The sequence below is a fragment of the Sceloporus undulatus genome, chromosome 6 (assembly GCF_019175285.1).
Source record: "Sceloporus undulatus isolate JIND9_A2432 ecotype Alabama chromosome 6, SceUnd_v1.1, whole genome shotgun sequence".
NCBI lineage: Eukaryota > Metazoa > Chordata > Lepidosauria > Squamata > Phrynosomatidae > Sceloporus > Sceloporus undulatus.
This window is the reverse complement of record NC_056527.1, coordinates 15,984,650-16,003,112: the sequence shown is the minus strand read 5'-3', so window position 1 is coordinate 16,003,112 and position 18,463 is coordinate 15,984,650. Positions and strand designations below refer to the sequence as shown.

General features: G+C 42.5%; 1 protein-coding gene across 2 annotated transcripts in view; it reads left to right on the top strand.

Annotated features, from left to right (window-relative positions):
- The window catches only part of PITRM1 (pitrilysin metallopeptidase 1), a 55,771-nt gene that overhangs the window by 19,259 nt on the left and 18,049 nt on the right, over nucleotides 1–18,463 (top strand). Inside the window, exons 8-17 of one of the 2 annotated variants that reach the window (XM_042475312.1) lie at nucleotides 778–904; nucleotides 1,519–1,607; nucleotides 2,231–2,359; nucleotides 3,289–3,402; nucleotides 4,855–4,951; nucleotides 7,641–7,775; nucleotides 10,027–10,165; nucleotides 10,864–10,980; nucleotides 11,771–11,900; nucleotides 14,089–14,209. In XM_042475312.1, coding sequence (XP_042331246.1) covers nucleotides 778–904; nucleotides 1,519–1,607; nucleotides 2,231–2,359; nucleotides 3,289–3,402; nucleotides 4,855–4,951; nucleotides 7,641–7,775; nucleotides 10,027–10,165; nucleotides 10,864–10,980; nucleotides 11,771–11,900; nucleotides 14,089–14,209 — 1,198 coding nt within the window. Of the gene's footprint in view, nucleotides 1–777; nucleotides 905–1,518; nucleotides 1,608–2,230; nucleotides 2,360–3,288; nucleotides 3,403–4,854; nucleotides 4,952–7,640; nucleotides 7,776–10,026; nucleotides 10,166–10,863; nucleotides 10,981–11,767; nucleotides 11,901–14,088; nucleotides 14,210–18,463 lie in introns of both variants that reach the window. The other variant, XM_042475311.1, reaches the window with a different exon arrangement.

Sequence of the window (18,463 nt, the reverse complement as noted above, 5' to 3'; positions counted from 1 at the left end):
CCATGCTCCTTATTTATAAGCAATACACAATGCTAATGATTTTGTTTATAAACAAGGCACACAGAGATTGTGACTCTTTTCTTAAAGTAAGAAGGTGGAAGTGGGGACAGGTGTCTCCACAACAGGCAGTCCCACAGTAGAGTTATATATGATAGCAAAAGGCATATTTTCCAAATGTGTAAATATAGATACAGTGGGTCCTTGGCATCCACTGGGATTTGGTTCCATGACCTCCTGTGAGTACCAAAATCCATGCATTGTCAAGTTCTACTATATACAGTAGCGTCGTAAAATGATGCCCATTATATAAAATGTCAAAATCAAGCTTTGAATTTTTTAAAAAAATATTTTCAGGCAGTGAATGGTTGAATCCATGGAAACAGAATCTGTGGATATGGAGAACTAACTCTAATGAATTTTTATAGCATATTTTACAATGCCACTATAGGAAGTATGTATCCTCCCCCTCCCCCCCCCCCCCAGTTTATTTTGGCCAAATCCAAAGGTTCATATGTGGTGGTCCAGATGTGCTTGGGCTGTTACAGAACTTTGTCCCTGTTTCCCCACACCCCAGTCTCTTGCTTTGCCAGAAAAAAAGGCTCCTAATGATCAGGAGAACTCTAGATCAGCAGTGGATAAGGTGTAGTCTAAAGGAAAACAAGAGGATACTGTGCTTTGCTCTTCCCTCCCCCAGCTGCAGAGGAGACTTTCTAGATCTAGTCCTTTTATACACACCCTTTTCTTGGCTGATAATAATAGTCTTGCATCCAATTATAGGTTTTTCACATATGGCAACTTTCCACTAGAGCATCACTTGAAACAAATTCATGAGGAAGCTCTGAGTAAATTCCAGAAAATTGAACCAAATACTGCTGTCCCACCACAGCAACTCTGGGAAAAGCCTGTGAGTATTTGCTTGGTTATGTGAATATCTACTCTTTTTCTTAGAAGTGCTTATGACAGTTTGCAAGTTGTATGATTGGACAGCAAGAGGCATGCAAGGGAGGTTTATGGTAATCAATAGGCAGGGATTGGAGAGAACACTGAGGTTCCTCTATACATTTTCCTACTTGGGAGAATGTATGAAGTGAAGTAGGATCCTGTTATTATCTCTGTCATCAACAATTTCTTCTCCTTCTATTTATATATATCTCACCTGTTCCCCAATTCTGGACTCAAGATGGCTTACGAGAGATTAAGAAACATAGTTTAAAACGTAAACCATAAAAACACAATGACAACAAAAATAACAAATAGAAAATCCAGCAACTTTTACAAGGTTCACCCCACCTAAACAATAAAGAATAAAAGGCCTGTCAAACAGAAAGGACTTCCCCTGTTTTCAATAAGTGCAGACAGTACACCAGGGCATTTCTTTGGGGTTTTGGTGGGGGGGGGGGGAGGATTGTGTGTGGAAAGGCACAGTATAAATTAATAAATAATAAAAACAGTATTTTAAGGGTAAGGAGAGCACTGTGGTTTTTCCCCTGAACTTATTCTTTGGATTCTCTTTCACAGAGAGAACATTGTGTGACATGTGGCACGGATGCCTTTGCTACAGACTCTAAGAAGCAGACAATGGTCAGCATCAGCTACCTCCTGGCAGAGTAAGTGGGTTGGACTATAAAATATCTATACCTATATACTCTAGATACACATACACACACACACACACACAGAGGTAAAGTACTGTATAATAATATTTTTTATTTCCAATCGGAAGCATCTCCTGTTATGAAGGCCTTTGAAATATGCTGTGCTATGTTATTGTCCTGATTTTCTCTGTGTACAGTGCATCTGTGCACTCTGCATACAGTGCATTAACTCTAGCCGTCAAAAGCATAAAAGAGCTAGTTTGGGATTATGTGATGATACTTGAAGTTATCAGGAGTCCTTTTCATCACTTTTAACAAACTTTAGCTAAGGAAGGGAATGGTACATACATCACTTTAAAAAAAATAATTATGTCCTTTTCTGAGCAGTGACTGGTACAAAGTCACCTGGTAAGTCTACTGTTTGAGAAAATAATTAATAAGATTGTGGCATTAGTAGTTCTCTCGGCTTTGTGCTTCATATGAACACTGAGCAGAATGGCAGTAGGATGTTAATCAAAAGCATTGATAACAAAGCCAAAGTTTGATTATAATAATCATCAGTGTTCTGACTGTGCTATATTCCAAAATAATATTCTAAATTTTTCTTTATGTGTCTTTATCTTTTGTTATTTTAGCATTACAGATACTTTTGAAACTTTCACATTAAACCTGTTGTCTTCTCTCTTGGTTGGTGGTCCTAATTCTCCCTTTTATAAAGCTTTAATCGAAGCTGGACTAGGAACGGATTTTTCACCCGATATTGGGTAAGTGTGCTACCTCCCCATACATGCTATCAGAGTTCCTTCCACAACTTGGGCATTTAAAACAGGAACAGACTTCACTTTGCTCTTCACCTGGGGCCTCCTTCAACCTTAGTGGGCCTGAAATAAATAGAGAATTTTCAGATGGTCAATAGAGATTAAATAAAATAATAAATCGAGACCTTGTTGGAAACTTAACTGTGACTGTTAGGAAGATTGTCTTCTTTCCCTTGAACTGTGGTACCAAATGTGTCAAAAATGTTTTCTGGTCAGAACTTGGAATATTTTTTTGGATTACAATCCCACAGTCTCAGTCAGCAAGGATATGCTTTTGGACTATAACTCCCAGTACTGCACGTTGCTGGGGAATTCTGGATGTTGTGATCTGAAAAAAAGACTTTTTCCAAGCTCTGGTTCCTAGCAAACCCATTCCATCCTTGAGAGGGGAGATCTGAAAGGGAAAGGCTCTTCTCTTGAGGAAAAGCTTCTGCATCATTGGGAGCCCTGATAAAGATCAGACCTTTTCTTCAAATGTGAAACTATGGATGTCATGTGTGTGTAGAGCCTGTTAACCCTCATGTGAACAGAGAGGGTCTTCCTTGCCTACATTTTCTGTACTTGATGTTGGCCTCTGTAGATGCCGCTCAGACCTTGTTGTTCTTGTTTAAGTAGAGTATATCATCAAGTAATTAAGATAAGACTTATGATACACAATTTTCTCTCTTTCCTCTACCTTCATGTCATCGATATTATGTTAAGATCCAGCTTTCCAAGAACTAAAGCTCAGAGCAGAACTTGGAAAAGCTCCTTTTGTGGACTATAATTCCTAGAAATCCACATACATGTATACACTCTGAAATGCCACAAAAGGAACTTTTCAAAACTTGCAGTGTAAGCACTTTTATTTGTATTCCTTTCTCTTTTCATTGTAGGTTTAATGGCTCAACGCGAGAAGCTTATTTCAGTGTAGGCCTCCAAGGGATTTCTGAAGAAAACATTGATACTGTGAAGGAAATTATTGCCAGAACTATTGATGAAGTTATTGAGTAAGTAAAATCTGTGATTCCCCCTCCTACCCTCAGTCACAAACTCATTTGTTTGAAACTTTTGGAGAAGGACTTGGCTTGTGTGGTCCTGAAAAAGTGACACTGTGGCTGTGTCCAAATGTTGAATTAATTTGTTACTAATATGGTATTTGAATACAGCTAATAAATCGATTGTCTTCAGGTCATTGTGTTTGTTTTAAAACCTCAAGGCAAATCTGGTACATTTAATAATATATCAGAATTGTGTACAACGATCGACCCCATCATGAGGGATCTCACCCCTCCCCCCATGAACGCCCCTGGGAATGCTGATCAACTAATAGCAGAACTACTACTTGAAGTGGGAATGTGTCTTTATCCTGTTTAATGATAAAAGCACCCAGACGTCCCTCCCCTTCCAATATTGAATGTGAACATTCTTTAAATTCACCCCCCCCCCCAATAGTTACTGAATATTTTTCACATGGACAACCCTCTGCTACCATACCTTGTGGGCTATGTTTGTTCTCCCCGTGTGAGCCAGAATCCTGTGGGTGCACACCACTCACAGTCATAAAATAGTCATTTTTCAGATTTGCACAGCAGAAGAAAGAGAAGGTTTCCAACATCAAGCTGCCAATTTCTCAACTCCACGACTTCTGCTGTGTAGGGGAGGGAATCCTTAGAGTCAAAGTGGTCTGGAAGAGGTGGCTTGGACAATTGCCTGTGCCACAGGACAGACAATTGCCCAGGCCACTCTACCCTCAGTACTTTCGCTCTGAGGAGGCATCTCTCAGAGACCCCTTCCAGAAACTATGAAATGGGAAAATATGTGAGCTTCAGCCTTCTCTCCTGGCACCATCACAGTGCCCACAGACTACTGTATTTTCAGCTTGCCAGTGTGGTTTCCTCCACTGCTATACACCCCTCCCAATGTGACTGCAGAGGTGTACGATCCTAACCCTTGACATTATTCAGGGTTGAGGATCCCGATAACGAGATATGTATCAACCTCCCAAAGGGCCTTTTCTATCTCGGCCCCTGGGATCTGGAACACCCTTCCTGAGGAACTCCGCTCCACCACTTCCCTGGATCTCTTTAAAAAGAGACTCAAGACCTTCCTGTTTCGGCAAGCCTTCCCCGATGCTCCTTGATGATATATGACTCCCCCCTATATGTACAGCATTATCAAGCACATTTAGCTGGCCTGGATTTGATGTATGGTTTTAATCTGTATTCTGAAATGTTTTTATTGTAGTTTTATTTATGTATTGCAATTTTTATCCTGTATTTTGTATTTGATATTGCAGTTTTTACCTGTATACTGCTATGATCAACACGAAATAGTGGTTTATAAATAAAACTTATTATTATTATTATTATTATTATTATTCAAACAATTTAAGTGGCTTCATTGATTGCTTTTTTGTGATCTTAGAGCAGAATTAAATGTTTTTATTTTCATTTCTCAAGGGATGGTTTTGAGGAAGAAAGAATTGAAGCGCTGCTGCACAAAATTGAAATCCAGATGAAGCATCAATCAACTAGTTTTGGGCTTGCCTTAACTTCAGTAAGTGTTCTTTCTTTGGAGATGTCTTGTTTGTGATCTTTTTTAAAAAAGACTTATGATCAGCTTTCTCTAACATAATGCTTTTTAGATGCATCCATCATAATTTGACTAAATTCCAAGGTCTGCCTTGTGAGTTGATCTTAACTGCCTACCTGGGACTAGTTTGATAGTATTTCTTGTACAATGGTGGATACAGATGCAGCATGAGAACATACATTCAGATTGACATCCAGCTAGCTTTTAGAGGTCATCTTACATATTCAGAATCATAATGTGACAAACAACGTCTTAGCTAAAAACATTTACAACTGAATTTATAAGGATGTTTTGTCCGCTGTTCTTAGTTTTGTATTGCTTTGGCTATTTTCTGTTCTTTATTCTCGTATTCATATTTTTGTATTGTAAACTGTATTGGTTTTAGGGCAGCAGGATAGAAATATATTAAATACATAAATTATGGTATCGTATATTCCGGCATATAAGACGACTGGACGTATAAGACGACCCCCAAATTTACAACTTAAAATAGAGTGTTTGGGATATACTCACCATATAAGACCACCCCTCTCTTCCATGATAAGTTAGAAAGGAGCTGAAGGCACACACAACAACAACAACCACAACCACAACAGCAGCAGCGACAGAGGAGAAAGAGGGGGGAGGAGAAAAAAGGAGAAAGAAGAAAAGGAGGGGAAGAGGAGGGAGACTCCACTACACTCTGAGGAAGGAGTCTGTTCCACGTTTGAAATAACAGCATACACAACATTATTTCACCCGCCTCGACAACTCCTCCCGCCCTTCCTCTTGGTGCATCTACACTTTAGAATTAATGCAGTTTGACACCACTTTAAGAGCTGCTGCTCCATCCTATTGGAATCCTAGAATCTGTAGTTTTATAAGGTCTTTTGCCTTCTCTGCCCAAAGAATGCGGGGAGGGGCACTGCTCCAAACTACAAATCCCAGGGATTCTGTATGGATGGAGCCGTGGTACTTCAAGTGGCTCCTATTGGAATCAAAGCCCAGGAAGCTTTGTGCCAAATAGAAACGTGTTTGGCTGCAACTGCACTGCAGAAATAATCCAGTTTGACACCCCTTTAACTGTCCTGGCTCAGTGCTATGGAATCCTGGGAATTCTAGTTTTCTGAGATATTTAGCCTTCTCTCTCAGCAAACTTTGGTGTGACAAACTACAATTCCCAGGATTTCATAGCACTGGGCCATGGCAGTTAAAACGGTATGAAACTGGATTGTCTCTGGAGTGAAGATGCAATCTGAGTTGGATCCAAGACACACTTCAGAAATAATCCAGTTTGAGACTGCTTTAACTGCCCTGGCTCAGTGCTAGGGAACCCTGGGAATGGTAGTTTTGTGAGACATTGAGCGTTCTCTATCAGAAAGAGCTCTGGTGCCACAACAAACTATAATTCCCAGGATTCCCTAGCACTGAGCCAGGAGAGTTAAAGTGATCACAAACTGGATTATTTCTGCAGTGTGTTTTGGACCTTGGTTATTAAAAATGCTCAAGGCCCGTCCAATCCATACTGCAGAAATAATCCAGTTTGAGACCGCTTTAACTGCCCTGGCTCAGTGCTAGGGAACCCTGGGAATTGTAGTTCTATCAGAAAGAGCTCTGGTGCCACAATGAACTACAATTCTCATGCATCTGAGGTAGTATGCTTAAGTCTAGGAAAGCTGCCAACTTTTCTTTCAGTGAGTCTCAAAGGTGCTACAAGATCTCTCTATCCTCATCATCACCATTATTGTTATCATTGTTAAATCCAAATGCACCTGCAGAAGTGGACATAAATTGGCAACACTGATTATGCTGTAGACTCATTCTCTGGGGCTGAGATCTGGAAGCATGGAGGCAATTCCCTTGAAAAATCAGGGAATCCTGGGAATTGTAGTTTGTGAGGGCGGGGGGGTGGCAACCACTGTCCTCTCTCTAATTGGCTGTTAGTGTGACTCCATCCAAACAGGATTGGTTGCTCTGTAGCCTGGCTCTCAGAGGGACTCAGGGGCTAAGAGAGAGAGAGAGAGAGAGAGACACCCTTTTCTGAGGGTGGGGTGGCGACCACTCTCCAGCTCTCTCTCTGATTGGCTGAAAACTGTGAGTGTGTGACTCCAAAGGATTGGTTGCTCTCTAGCCAGCCTCACTCTCAGGCTGCTGGAGCTGAAATGGGCAAGTCACCAAATCTGCCCTGAAATAGAGCCAGGCACCAAAATCACACCCAAAGCTCTTTAAAAACCCCATTTTTGTGTGAAAGTCACCACACTGGCAATACTGCGAGTCAGGAGGGAAGGTAGAGAGACCTTCTGCCGACCGAGGACAGGAAGGGAAGGGAGGGAGCAAGGAAGGAAGGAAGAGAAGAAAAGGAAGAAAAAAGGAAGGAGGGAGGGAGGGAGGGAGAGAAGGAAGGAGGGGAAAAGAAAGGGAGGGAGGGAGGGAGGGAGGGAAGGAAGGAAGGGGGAAAGCAAAGGACGGAAGGAACGGAGGAGGACGCTCCTTTGCCTTTCAGAGAAGGCTTCCCTGCCGAGGGCTCTCTTTAGGACCCAGGGGCTTTCCGGCATACTAGACGGCCCCCGACTTTGGGGAAGATTTTTCTGGGCTAAAAAGTCGTCTTGTAGGCCAGAAAATACGGTATGTTGGACCTGTTTTTATTCTTCCTTCCTTATTCTCATCCTTCAAGTATATTGCCTCCTGCTGGAACCATGAAGGTGATCCTGTGGACCTTTTGAAGATTGCTGAGAAAGTGACTCAGTTCAGACAGTGCCTCAAGGAGGATCCCCAGTTCCTTCAAAAGAAAGTAAAGCAGTACTTCAAGGTGAGACATAGTTATGGGGTGAACCTCTGGCTGGCTGGCTTTGTGAACACCAGAATTAAAGAACTGTGTGAACAGTTCAGACCAAAGTTCCAAAGGTGCATTTATGGAAGTGATTGCCTCAGGGGCCATGGTGAATCAAGAGACAATAAATAACTGACTTAAAATAAGTAATAGAAGCCATTAGTATCACAGCACTAACACCCTGCTGCTTCCTAACTGGATGGGAAAGATATATGGGTCTGGGCAAGACTTCCTGCCCTAACTATCCAAGATGTGTGCCAAGAGGCATGGGAGAGGGACTTTCACCATTTTGTGCACTTGGGAAGCTTGCTGTGGCATGCTGTTGTTTAGCTTTGGCTTTTTCCTTACACTATGCCTGTGGCCCTAGGCCTGCCCATAGCCCTGCTCTTTCCTGTGCTCCAAGATGCAGCTCCTTCTCACTCCTCTGTTACCCCAAGTTCATCAGAGCTGTGCTATTAGAAAAAAGTGGATTTTGGGCACTTCTTCCATATTTTTGTGTTACTGTACTGGTGGAGAAAGGAGTGCCACTACAGCAGCTCCCTCCAGACAGCATAACTTGAAGCTTCTTCCAGCTGTAAATTATAATCCCAAGCCTGGTCCTGCTGTTGGGAAAATGAGGGGACCTTGTAAAAAAAACAAAAAACAGGCCAGAGAACTCTTAGCAGTTGCACTTTTTCCAGGGTGAAACAGTGATGGCAAGGAAGTGCAGGCAAATTCTGCCAGCTCTGAGCACTTGTATGTCTAATGCAGGGATGGGCAACCTTTTTGAGGCAGGGGTCGGGTTGCTGTCCTTCAGACAGCTGGGGGGCTAAAGCCCGGGGGGGTGGAGGTTCCACCCTCTGGGGGCAGGGGCACATGCCGGGGGCGGAGCTTCTACCCTCTGGAGGCCAGGCCTCCTCCTCTTTGCCAGCTCCTGATGGGGCCCCAGGCCTTGTCAGAAGTCGGGAAAGAGCCGGTGGGGGCCGCCAGCGCTGGAGGCCTCCTCCTCTTGCCAGCCCCTGACGGGGTGGGGCCCCGTCAGAGGCCGGCAAAAAAGCCGTCAGGGGCTGCCAGTGCTGTAGGTTTCCACCTCTTTGCCGGCCCCTAATGGGGCCCCAGGCCCTGTCAGAGGCTGGCAAAAAAGTCCTAGAGGCCAGCTGCTGCCGCCGGAGCCCTTTTGCAGGGCCCCAGCGACAGCAATGGGCCTCCTAGAGGCCAGCTGCCGCCGCCGGAGCCCTGTTGGAGGGCCCCAGCGATGGCAACGGGCCTCCTAGAGGCCCGCTGCCGCCGTTGGAGCCCTTTTGCAGGGCCCCAGTGATGGCCTTGGGCTTCCTAGAGGCCGGCCGCCGCTGCCGGAGCCCTGTTGGAGGGCCCCAGCGACGGCAATGGGCCTTCTAGAGGCCCGCTCACGCAGCCAGAGTCCTGTTGGAGGGCCCCAGTGATGGCAACGGGCCTCCTAGAGGCCTGCCGCCATTTTGTTCCTCAAAATGGCGCCCGGAGCGGCGGCAATCGGCGGCAGGAGTGCGCAGGGGCCAGCCAAAAGGCCTCCGCGGGCCGCATCCGGCCCGTGGGCCGGGGGTTGCCAACCCCTGGTCTAATGCCTTACTTCCATCAAGACCTCTGAGCAGCAGTAGAAGCCTTTGTTTTTTCTTAGTTGTTGTGTGCTTTCAAGTAATTTCCGACTTATGTCAACCCTAAGGTGAACCTTTCACAGTGTTTTCTTGGCAAGATTTGTTCATCGGGGGTTGCCTTTACCTTCCTTTGAGGCTGAGAGAGTGTGACGTACCCAAGGTCACCCAGCTCTGATTTCCCCTGCTGCCATTGGATGTAATGGAGATTTCTGTCCCAGTGGCAGTGTTGAAATAACATTTAATTGCGTAGTCCATCCAGCTTCTGTATATGGACTGGAAAGGAGGGTGTCATTTTGTTGACTGTCCCAAAGAGCAGTGTTGGGCTAGGCTGTCCCTGCCTCTCCTTGTTGCATTCTCCTTTGCTTGCCTTTATTTGTTCTCTTGTTGTAACTACACACACAAACACCACTGAACAGGAAACTACTACAGTACTATATAGTTGTTTTCCTGGAAAGAGTAGCATAAATTGTTTCTGCATAAATTGCAGAACTGATTATGTTACATAAATTGATGTTATTTATGAGGTAACGTGTGCCGATAGTTGAACAAAATTGAGAGGAAAGAGAAATCATCTTCATTTTGATTATCTTGTCCTTCTTTGACATGGTTCTGGGCAAAAGGATAACCCCCATAGACTGACACTGTCAATGAGTCCGGACATGACTTTCTATGACAAACAAAAAGCGATGGAAGAAGCAAAACTGAAAGAAAAAGTTGAGGCTCTTTCTGAGGCAAAGAAGAAACAAACCTATGAAAAAGGTTAGTATGTCTTGCATACTCCAGCTCTTTTTTTTCACTAGAAAATGAGCCTTTCTTAATCTGATATTGTCTTGTTGTACAGCGCACCCAAGCCATAAACGGACTCAGGATCATGTGGAGGGTGAGCCTCGGCCCTCTTAATGGCATGTGTGCCTATGTCACATGGTGCACAGGAGCATGCCACCATTAAAATCAATGGGACTTGAGGTCCCACAGTATTTCCTTTATGCAGGGGAGTCTGGAATGGATCCCCCTCATAAAACAAGGATTCACTGTATTAGATGACAACTCCTGTCATTCTTAGCCAGCACGATCATGTTGTTAGTGGAAGATGGGAAATATTTTCCACAATATTCAAATGCTGGATTAGAGAAGAATGGTGGCAGGATTTTCATGGTAGATACTCAGAGGGTCTGTGGCAGACATGATAGTTTGTGGGTAAAAGTTACTGATGGTAAAGTTGGTAGCTCCCCCTCTATTTCTGTTATTTACTTCTGTGTATTTTATGGAGGAATCTAGGAATCAAATCTGGGGTGGGTGGGAGTGCCCATTATCAATAGCTTCATCAAATTATGGGTTGGACAAACCCACCAGAAGGTCTTTGTCTGAAATCTGTTCTACTTTCCCTGCCAAAAGACTTGGCTGATGTTGGCTATTGTCATCAGAACTGCTGAATAACCTTCTGTTTCATCCTTTAGGTTTGGAGCTGCTGGATCTGCAAAGCAAGCAGGAAGACACATCTTGCCTTCCAGCTTTGAAGGTTTCAGACATTGAGCCTAGGATTCCATTTACTGAACTTGAGATGTCACTTACAGGTTGTCTTAACTAAAAATCTTGGGTAGGGTTGGGTGGCAGGAAAAAACCCCTGTAGAGTTCAGTTAAATGGAAATTGAGTAGTAGAGTTCCTCAATGTCATAATCTATAGAAATTGCAGATTTCTATCATTACAAATGCTTGTCATCCACAGACATGCTGATGACGTACACACAGTAACCCTTGTGTCAAATTACTGGCTTTTTCTTAGGGGTTTGGACAGTTGAAACGACATTCAGTTTAAACCACACAGAAGTGACAGTAGATTTCAGCACAATAACAGTGAAAACTGCAACAAAATGTTGAAGAACCTAGGAATTTCAAGTGCCAGCCCTTGTCCTCTTCCAGGGCATTTCATTCCACTCCCTTTTCTCTCTCCCCCCCCCCCCCCATTTTTCTGCCATCCAACCCAAAAACAGCCCCTTTGCTCTAAGCAGCTTTGAATCCTGAACTGGGGAAAATGCAGGATAGAAATACTATTGTCATTAGTGTATTACACACAAGACTTGTGTGGAAATGACACTTCCCAGTGTGCTTCTGGGGTTCTCTGGCCTAATATAATTAGAGGAAAAATATTTTGCTTTGAAGCCTTCCTTATTGCTGCTGCTCAGTTTGTGGGGAAAGGAAATGGGAAGGAGGGGCTTGGGGTAGGTTTGAACTTGCAAGTAACCCAAAAGGATTTTTTGTATTGGATTAAGTTTGGTATATCTGAATTTGTTAGGGCTTGTTTCTAAAACACCTTCCTGCCCATTCTGATGTTACAGTGTTTTCTTTCTTGCCTGTTTATAGCAGAAGATGTCCCTGTCCAGTACTGTGCTCAGCCCACGAATGGCATGGTGTATTTCAGAGCTGTTTCAAGCCTAAACACCCTCCCGGAAGAGCTCAGGCCTTACGTTCCACTATTTTGCAGTGTCATTACGAAGTAAGAAACTTCTATGTTTGAGGCTGTTGTTCTGTTGAGGTTGGACTCTTCCCAGAAATTGCTGGTTGTTGTTGTTGTTGTTGTTCTTACCATTGTTCATTTTGGATCTAAATTTGGTCTAGTTAATTTCAGAAAAGAATTGGGTCCACATTGTCAATTTTCTTTCTTTATATGAAATTCAGTTTTCAGGCTGGGCTGGTAGGGGTGGGAAATTCCAGAAAAATTGAAATCTTGGAGTAATGCAAGGGGAAAAAATTCAGATAAAGTATTTTCTTGATTGGAATGAGCAAAATGCCTTTAAGACAATGTTTTACTCAGAAAATTCCAGGAAATTTGGAGTATAAAGATCTGTATGTAAGAGAGTCTTCAGAATTAGAGAATGATAATTAACTCATAAATAGAAGTATAGTGTCTAGATCAAGGGAAGTAATAGTGCTACTCTATTCTGCTTTGGTCAGGCCCCACCTGGAATACTCTGTCCAGTTCTGGGCGCCACAATTCAAAAAGGACATTGAGAAACTGGAGCGTGTCCAAAGGCGGGTGACTAAAATGGTGAAGGGTCTGGAAACCATGCCCTATGAGGAACACCTTAGGGAGCTGGGGATGTTTAGCCTGGAGAAGAGAAGGTTAACGGGTGATACGATAGCCCTGTTTAAATACTTGAAGGGATGTCATATTGAGGAGAGAGCAAGCTTGTTTTCTGCTGCTTCAAAGACTGGGACCTGGAACAATAGATGCAAGCTCCAGGAACAGAGATTCCACCTTAACATTAGGAGGAACTTCCTGATAGTAAGGGCTGTTCGACATTGGAACACACTCTCTCGGAGTGTGGTGGAGTCTCCCTCCTTGGAGGTCTTTAAACAGAGGCTGGATGGCCATCTGTCAGGGGTGGTTTGATTTAGATTTCCTGCATGGCAGGGAGTCGGACTGGGAGGCCCAAGTCTGTTCCAACTCTACTGTTCTATGATTCTATGATTCTGTGATCATTAATTCTAATTAATTACTTCCTATGCATACTGTAGACATACATAGTACTCAAATCTATAATGCATTTCTGCATTAGGTGGGTCGTGCCATCTTCGTGAGAGGAGAATATAGAGGGGCCTTCATGATTTATGCTGATAATAAACTACAAAAGAGTTAAAAGAGTTAATTATTTTCATCATGGAACCTTTATAATCCAGATCTGCTACTAACCTAGTCCTCAAGGCTAAGTCTGCATTGAGACCACTTTCATATGCTTTGCAGTTGTATCTTTAGTATCACATATATTCATAATTCAGATTTTGAAATTTCATGAATAGTATATGTTAATATGCAAAGTCCCAAATGAAGTATTTTATGTTGCTGAAGCTGTAAAATAAATTTAGGTTTGATATGAAAATAAGAACTGAATATATTTCATATTTCCTCTAAATTTCCTAGAAATGTTACATTCCTATTTCCATACAGTGAAGTGCATTCATACACACACAAGCATGTGCATATAGACATGTGCTGCCCTTGCACTTTAAATAAGGTTGATTCTGCTGTTTCCTTTCTTCTTTCTACTTCTTCAGAGAAGAAGGATGTGCCCAATTTTGGAAATTGTGTCTGCATCTACACTACAGAAATAATTCCATTTGACACTGCTAAAATTGCCATGATTCAATGCTATGGAATTCTGAGATTTGTAGTTTTGTGGGACACCTTCTCTGTCAGAATGCTCAGGTGCCATAACAAACTACAAATCCCATAATTCCATAGAATTGCATCATGGCAGTTAAAGTTGTGTTAAATTCTGTTATTTCTGCAATGTAGATGCAGCCTGTGATACATGTGACAACTTTGTTCTTTTAAATGGCTTTGCTATCTGTGATATATGGATGTTCTTAGCAATAACTGATTTGAAAAACCACCTCAACACCATGTTTATTGCTGCCAGTGTCAAAACTGTTGTGCTGCTCAGGGAAGAAAGAGAAAGGCAGCAGCTCACTATATGTGTATGACTATAACACTATGTGTTTCTGAGTGCCAAAGTTACTTTCTGAATTCCAGTTGGCTGTCTGGGTTCAAGAGGAAGTCTGATGGGTTTAGTGTAAAGAGAAGGGACCTGATTTGTGTAGGGGTTTTGCTGGTTTATCAAGCTCCCTTGGAGCCTAAAGAGGAGCCTGACCGCAATCCATCTCTCTCTTTCTGCTTCTTTCAGGATGGGATGTGGAGCTCTGAGCTATAGAGAACAGGCACAAGAAATAGATTTGAAGACTGGTGGCCTTTCCGTTGGCCCACACATCACAGCAGATGACTCCCATTTAGACATATATGAACAAGTGAGTTGATCTTTCGATGCCTGGCTCTGATTTTTCTTTAGCATTGGGAACATATTGACTCTTCCCTTGCTACAGGCCAGATGCAAATTTGCTTATATTGTATTCGTGTGACAACGACTTATATATATTCTTGTAACATGACAGCCATGATGCAGTAAAGTCTCCTTATAATGGTTTTATAGTGAGACTTCTTGTATGAGAGTGATTCAGGCAAGTTGCTTATTGGGACATCTTTTGGTGGAATCTTATTGCCTTGGATTCAGGTAGCTTTTCTTTCTCAGCCTCCCCCTTTTCCACCCATCATCTGTATTAACAGACGTAGAATCATAAAGTTGGAAGAGACCAAAAGAGCCATCCAGTCCAACCCCCTGCCATGCAGGAACTCCCAATCAAAGCATCCCCGACAGCCTCTGTTTAAAGACCTCTAAGGAAGGAGACTCCACCACATTCCGAGGGCGTGTGTTCCACTGTTGAACAGCCCTTACTGTCAGGAGGTTCCTCCTAATGTTGAGGTGGAATCTCTTTTCCTGCAGTTTGCATCCATTGTTCCGAGTTCTAGTCTCTGGAGCAGCAAAAAACTAACTTGCTCCCTCATCAGTATAACATCCCTTCAAATATTTAAACAGGGCTAATAATTGATAGACTTGACAGGGCTGTTGGAGGTAATGTAGGGACATAGTCAGTTTAGAACATAGAAGTGTACTATCCATATCAGTATTACTGTGATGCAGGAGTGGGCAGTTTGTGTCCTAACCAGTATAGCCCTAGCCATCACAATAGCCACCCCTGCTGCCTTGTGACAATTGTTACTGTTAGGACAAAGAGACAAAGCATAGTATCCAATTTTAAATCAGATTTAGAGAGTGATGAAATTCACAGGTTTGAGAACATCCAAAGTGCGGAGGGCATCTTAAGAGACTTGCATGAAGATATTATATAAAAAAAACTTGCTTTAAAACAGCCCTTAAATAATTAATCAGATGAAATGTAAAATGCTTGTAACTGTAATGGTGTTTATGTTAGAGAAAAAGATCTTTGGGATGGTTGATGTCTCGTGCTGCCGGTGGTTCTGGACTGGTACCAACTGGAACAGGTGCAGTCTTCTCAGCTACTCAGGATCAAAGTAACTTCCACACAGATTTTCACTCAAATGAGGGTTTATTGACTTTGTTGCTATTTACACTTTACAGCAGGCTACTATACATCTATACTCTTTCAGAGTCCATGCTAGAAGCTTGAATGTGACATCAGTCTTTGTTCTCTCACAAGATCAACTTTCCCACCAAGTGGACACACCTCTTTCCCATGAAGTCACCATGCTACACAGGAGCATAACAATAATACATTTGTTGATATTATGTCTCAGCACATGTCCTTGAAGACTTGTTCTTCCAGGCCTAGGCTTTCTGGCTTTCAACAGGAACCATTTTAAACCTTAGTTAACCATTGACACATCTGAACATTTTCCATACAAATTAGAAATGTATTTTAACATGCCCCTCCAAAATGTACAGATGTGCAATAACACCATGTATTTACATTTATATCTTTGTGGAGTTAAGGAACCATACCAATTGCACAAGAAAGTTGTTCATGTCTTTCTCCAGAAAGTGCTTTTGTTAAAACATCAGCCAAGTTATCCCTTGTGTCAATGTACTCTATCTTTAGGATACCATTCTGAACTAACTCTCTTACATTCTGGTACCTTACTCCAATGTACTTAGTCCTGCACTTCAAATTCTCAGCCTCTGCCATCCCAATACATGATTGTGAATCCTCAAAAACCAAAGTAGGCTCAGTGCAATTTTCTCCCAGATCATTTAACAACTGTCTAATCCAAACTACCTCTCCAGACAAATCAGACAATGCAGCAAATTCTGCTTCAGAATTACTAAGTGCTACACAATTCTGTTTTCTACTTCTCCAAACAACTGGACTACCTGCAAACTTAATCACCAGTCCTGTTACTGACTTCTTTTCTGCCTCACTCGCAAAAGAACTATCTGCATAACACACTAGATTCTCTTCACTCCCTTGAAACACAAGCTTCTTGTTCTTGCTACCTTTCAAATACCTCAAAACATGTTTCACAGCCGTCCAATCATCCCCCTTTGGACTATTTGCACTTCTGCTCAATAAACCAACTGCAAAAGAAACATCAGGCCGTGTATTGTTAGCAATGAACAACAAGCTACCAATTACACTTCTGTACAACTCAGGATTATCAAACAATTCAGCAGACTCTGCACTAGCATAACCAGGAGTCATTGGGCTTTTCACAGGCTTTGCATCCTGCAATCCACACTTCTCAATCAGCCTCTCAATCTTTTTCTTCTGACTCAACAGACATCTGCCATCATCTGTCCACTCTACCTCTATCCCTAGGTAAGCTTTCAGATTTCCCAAGTCCTTCAATGCGAACTTCTGAGACAATTCCTTTTGTACCTCTTGCACTTCTTGTTCTGAATTAGCTGTTACACAAAGATCATCTACATAAATCACAAGAACTACCCCTCCTCTAGTGTAAACACAAGCATCTGCAACACTTCTTTTAAACCCAAGCCTTTCAAGCTCTGCATGAATACACTGATTCCAGCAACGTGCACTTTGTTTCAAGCCATACAATGCTTTGTTCAACTTACACACTTTCGTCTCAGTATCACTACCAAAACCAGGAGGTTGTTCCATGTAAATTTCCTCCTCAAGCTTAGCATTCAGGTAAGCCGTCTCAAAATCAAAATGCCTTACCACTTTTCCTTGCCTCACAGCTAATGCAAGCACTAATCTCAAACTTTCTGGCTTTGCAGTAGGTGAGAAAGTTTTGTCAAAATTCTCAAATCTTTGCTGTGTGAAGCCTTTAGCCACTAACCTGGCTTTGTACTTTTGACTATTATCAGGCATTTCCTTCTTCTTATAGACCCACTTGCAACCCACAACCTTGTGGTCTTTAGGCCTATCAACAATATCAAAAACTTGCTTCTCAACTAGAGACAAGAATTCTTGGTCCATAGCAGAAAACCACTTTTCTTTCTCCTCCTTAGGAAAACTTTGCAATTGTTCAAAACTCTCAGGCTCATCAGCCACTGCACAACAAGCAGTTGCAGTCTGAACAACAAATCTCTCAGGAGGCTTTCTCACTCTTTGAGTCCTCCTAGGAATCAACACCTTTGTTCTACCTCTCTCATCCTCACTTTCAGAACTAGTTTGCACCTCAGTGTCCCTCTTTGACACAACTTCAAACTGACTTGTGGTGATGGGTGTGTGTAGTGTTGGCTGTGTTTGAGTATGTTGTGAAGTACTGGGTTTCTCCTCCTCTGGAGACATTGTGGACATTGTGGGCTGTCTTACCCCTCCATTTCCAGTACTTTGCCCCAGTCGCAGAAACACTTCTTGATTGGAATGCAATCTCTCCCAGCCAGAATGTTTCTCAAAATTGGCACTTCTGGACAACAAAATTCTCCCATGACCCTGGTAAAATTTATAACTGTTGCCAGAATAACCCACAAACATCAACCTTTTCCATTTACGTTCACCCTTCTTTCTGAATTTTGCTGGCACAAACACATTTGCAAATTGCCCAAACACCCTCAGGTATTTTAAATTTGGTGGTCTACCATGTAGCATCTGATAAGGTGTTTGCTTTACAGCTGAATTCCACACCCTATTTGCTATATGGTTAGCCATTAAAACTGCTTCACCCCAAAATTTTTCAGATACATTTGCATCCAGTAACATACAGTCTTTCATCTGCTTCAAAACACCAATACGTCTCTCTGCCAACCCATCTTCCTGTGGAACTGCAGGATTAGTGGTGTTGTGACGTATACCTTTCTTCTGCAACCAATTCTTAAGGTCAGAAGATAAAAATTCGCCTCCTCGGTCAGTGACCAAAGAACCCACTTTGTACTCAAATTGGCGCTCTATTTGATTCACCCAGTCTTTGAAGACTTCAGCAACCTCACTTTTCTCCTTTAAGACTTTCACATAGGAGTACCTTGTGTGCCTGTCTACAATTACAAGAAAATACTGACTTCCCCCAACAGTTTTAGTTAAAGGCCCAGCCAAATCAGCATGCACCACCTCAAACGGCCTCTTGGTGACACGTTTTGTTTGCTTGGCCACTGGAAAACCTTTCAATTTGATCTTACTGCAAACAGAACAATCAAGATGATTAGGACAAGAATTCATTTTTAACTCAGGACAAACCTCTCCTAGCCTTTCCAAATATGAAAACCCTATATGACCAAACACTCT